Source organism: Sabethes cyaneus, chromosome 3 (assembly GCF_943734655.1).
Source record: "Sabethes cyaneus chromosome 3, idSabCyanKW18_F2, whole genome shotgun sequence".
Classification (NCBI taxonomy): domain Eukaryota; kingdom Metazoa; phylum Arthropoda; class Insecta; order Diptera; family Culicidae; genus Sabethes; species Sabethes cyaneus.
Genome location: NC_071355.1, coordinates 9,776,768 through 9,780,060, shown reverse-complemented (window position 1 = coordinate 9,780,060; position 3,293 = coordinate 9,776,768). Strand labels below are relative to the sequence as shown.

At 42.3% G+C, this 3,293-nt stretch overlaps 1 protein-coding gene across 1 annotated transcript in view; it reads left to right on the top strand.

Annotated features, from left to right (window-relative positions):
* The first annotated feature begins 1,828 nt into the window (after positions 1–1,828).
* Positions 1,829–3,293, top strand: part of LOC128741511 (protein disulfide-isomerase A6 homolog) — a 1,772-nt gene continuing 307 nt past the window's right edge. The window contains exons 1-2 of the mRNA XM_053837382.1: positions 1,829–1,958; positions 2,034–3,293. The exon at positions 2,034–3,293 is cut by the window's right edge and continues 307 nt beyond it. Coding sequence (XP_053693357.1) covers positions 2,163–3,293 — 1,131 coding nt within the window. The 5' untranslated portion in view covers positions 1,829–1,958; positions 2,034–2,162. The remainder of the gene's footprint in view (positions 1,959–2,033) is intronic.

The window sequence follows — 3,293 nt, the reverse complement described above, 5'->3', positions numbered from 1 at the left end:
CCAATCGATTGGAAAATCTTCTAAGAATTGACCCAAATAAAGAAAAGTGTGCATCCTTGATGTTGAACTATTGAAAAATTGAAAATAATGAACCTATATTTTACCAGAATTCTCGCTTCGTGATTGGTTGTTGGAAATGACGTCATCAAAGTAGAAACGCGTTTTCACGCTTCGGCTTATAATTCAGTCAATTTTCAATAGATTTCCAAGATATTTACACCAATTGATCGGAAAATCGATTGAAAATATAGAAAACTATTAATTTTGTTTTTGAAATTGAATTTGAAAAATTTTTGTTTTTGAATTGATTTTGAAAATTTGAATTTTCATATTTTTGCCTTCCCTCGTCAGTGCTTCCCTAGCACGGATGACAGAAATATATACGATATAAGCTATGGGTTAAGCTTCCTTATGTTTGTATTTAATTTATGCTCTATAGAATCCGATCGCAAATTGTTGAGCTTCAGCTGTTGCTGCTTCCCACGGATAAGGCAACGAAGACATGCAAATTCACCAAGCGAGGTGTTGGAGCTGGAGCACTCGTTTCGCTGCCGTGATGGAATATCTGGCTACAGGAGTACTGGAATTGGAAGGAAATATGCTGCTCGCGACAACGAACCGATCAGAATTATCGTCACTTGCACCAGAACCGACGACCAGAAGCATCCCACGTCACTTGCAGCTGGCCACTTGGAGTGGTATTTTATCGTGATTCAGGACCACACACGAACGGTTTCGTTGATCGCATAGCTGCAGAGGCTTTCCGGTTGGTCCGTTGCAACAAGCCGTGCCTGGTTAGCGGAACGATTGAAGAGTTTATTATATTTTCTTGCCCAGTTAATACCATAATTAACTCAGTCAACGAGGGAAAAGTTGAATTTTTCGCCATTGCGGACGACCAACCAATGACGGTAATAAGTTTTCTGGTCACAGACGACATTTTCTGCGACTTCCAAAACGTCTGCAGGTTGTAAATGCTTTATCAGTGTTCTTTTGTAAACCGCAGAAAAGTTGCGCAAAATTTTCAACTTTTTGAAAACTTGCGCGTACCGTCTACCGATTACCAGAGGAAAAGCACTATTCAACGTAGAAACAGATCATAAAAATTTATTTACTGTTTGGTTTAGTTAATAACTTGGTTTCGTTTTAATAAAATAGATTCAATCAATTCATGGATATAACTCCAAAATCGGTTGAGGATTGAATGTATACAATGTTTCTACTTTGATGAACGTTACGAACGTAGCTTGTATACATGAAGAATCGTATTATTATATACATGGATACATCCTATTATCGCTACAAAGAGACTTACGTGGTCCTACGTCAGCTATGCGGTCGTGTCTTGTGCACAACCCCTCTGATTTTTTTTTTTTTTGAAATTCCACTTGGGAAATTCTATACTGTTTCTATTCGGAATAATTAAATTATTGAAATTCAAACTGTTCAAACGAGATGAATAGCGTCGGCAAAGTAGGTGCACCGTGCACCTGATGCGGGAACAGTTCAAATGTTCTGGAGCGCATTATAATTGCAATTTATTGTGCAACAAAAATAGAAATTTAGAAATAACTCAATTCGATATTTAATTCAGATTTCTTTTTGTTTTAAGCACAAGTACATTCAAAATTCACTTGATTGGAGTTTGGAGATGTGAAATGTTAAAAAGTAGTGTTTAGATTTTAAAAGCACGAAATTGAACATACATAAAAGTCATAAAAATAAACGACGGATTCATCTGACGTCCGTCGGTATTCATTGAGTTCACTGATCTGACAGCTAGCAGCCATATTGAATGAAAAAAGCAAACGAAAAGGAGAGCCAATCCCGTTTGGCCAGATCAGTGTTGTGTAGGAAGTAGTAAGGTACTTGCTTGCTGACGAAACTGAGCAGATTGCATTTAATATTGTCTCGTCCAGTAATAAGAAAACCTCAGTCAGCGAATATCTGTCTCGACGGTAAGTAAACAGAAAACTTTCAAACGCAATTCCTGGAACTTTAGTTAGCATTGAATTTTACGTGTTCTTCAACAGTGTGATAACCGGGTGAACCGGCGAGTGGAGTAAAGTAAAACAAGCACTTCCATTACGAGAGCCATACGAACAGCACAAAGCAAAAGACTGATTAGAATCCGTATAGGTGGGAAGAAAGAAAAAGAAAAAATGGGCACGTCAGCGGTGTGGATTTCCGTCGCTATACTAGCGACCAGTTTGATCGATTCCGGTTCGGCGTTATACTCCTCGGGTGACGACGTTATTGCGCTGACCGAAAGCAACTTCGACCGGCTGGTGGTGAAGAGTGACGAAATTTGGGTTGTCGAATTTTACGCTCCGTTCTGTGGCCACTGTCGCAATCTGGTGCCGGAGTATAAGAAGGCGGCAACGGCGTTGAAAGGCGTGATCAAGGTAGGCGGTATCAATTGCGAGGAGGAACAGGGTCTGTGCGGGCAGCATGGTGTTCGAGGTTATCCGACTATAAAAATCTTCGGAGCCAACAAGCGGTCGCCGGTTGATTATACTGGACAGCGAACGGCAAAGGATATTGCCGAGTCGGCGCTGGCAGAAGCGAAGAAAAAAATTAAAACTGTGCTTGGAGGAGGTGGTGGATCCGGGGGATCTTCTGATAGCGGAAGTGGATCGGATTCGAACGATGTGGTTGAGCTAACCGATGCCAACTTCGACAAGCTGGTGCTGAACAGTGACGACGTCTGGCTGGTGGAATTCTTTGCACCTTGGTGCGGACATTGTAAAAATCTGGCACCACAGTGGGCCAAAGCTGCTACCGAACTGAAAGGCAAGGTGAAGCTCGGTGCTTTGGATGCCACCGTTCACACGATTAAGGCTCAACAGTATGGCGTTCAAGGGTACCCAACGATTAAATATTTCCCGGGTGGAACGAAGGACCGCGATTCGGCGAAGGAGTACGATGGTGGTAGAACAGCTTCTGACATCGTTAACTGGGCTTTGGAGAAGTACAGTGAAAACATTCCAGCACCGGAGGTTGTGCAATTAACTTCGGAGAAAGTTTCCAAGGAAACTTGCCAGGATAAACCGCTCTGTGTGATTTCGGTTTTGCCTCACATTTTGGACTGCGATGCAGCCTGCCGTAACAAATATCTCGCCATTCTGGCGAAAATGGGAGACAAATACAAGAATAAACAGTGGGGATGGCTGTGGAGCGAGGGTGGTGCCCAACCGGAAGTGGAAGCTACGCTAGACATCGGTGGATTCGGCTATCCGGCGATGGCCGTTGTCAACATTAAAAAGATGAAATACTCGCTCTTGCGTGGTTCC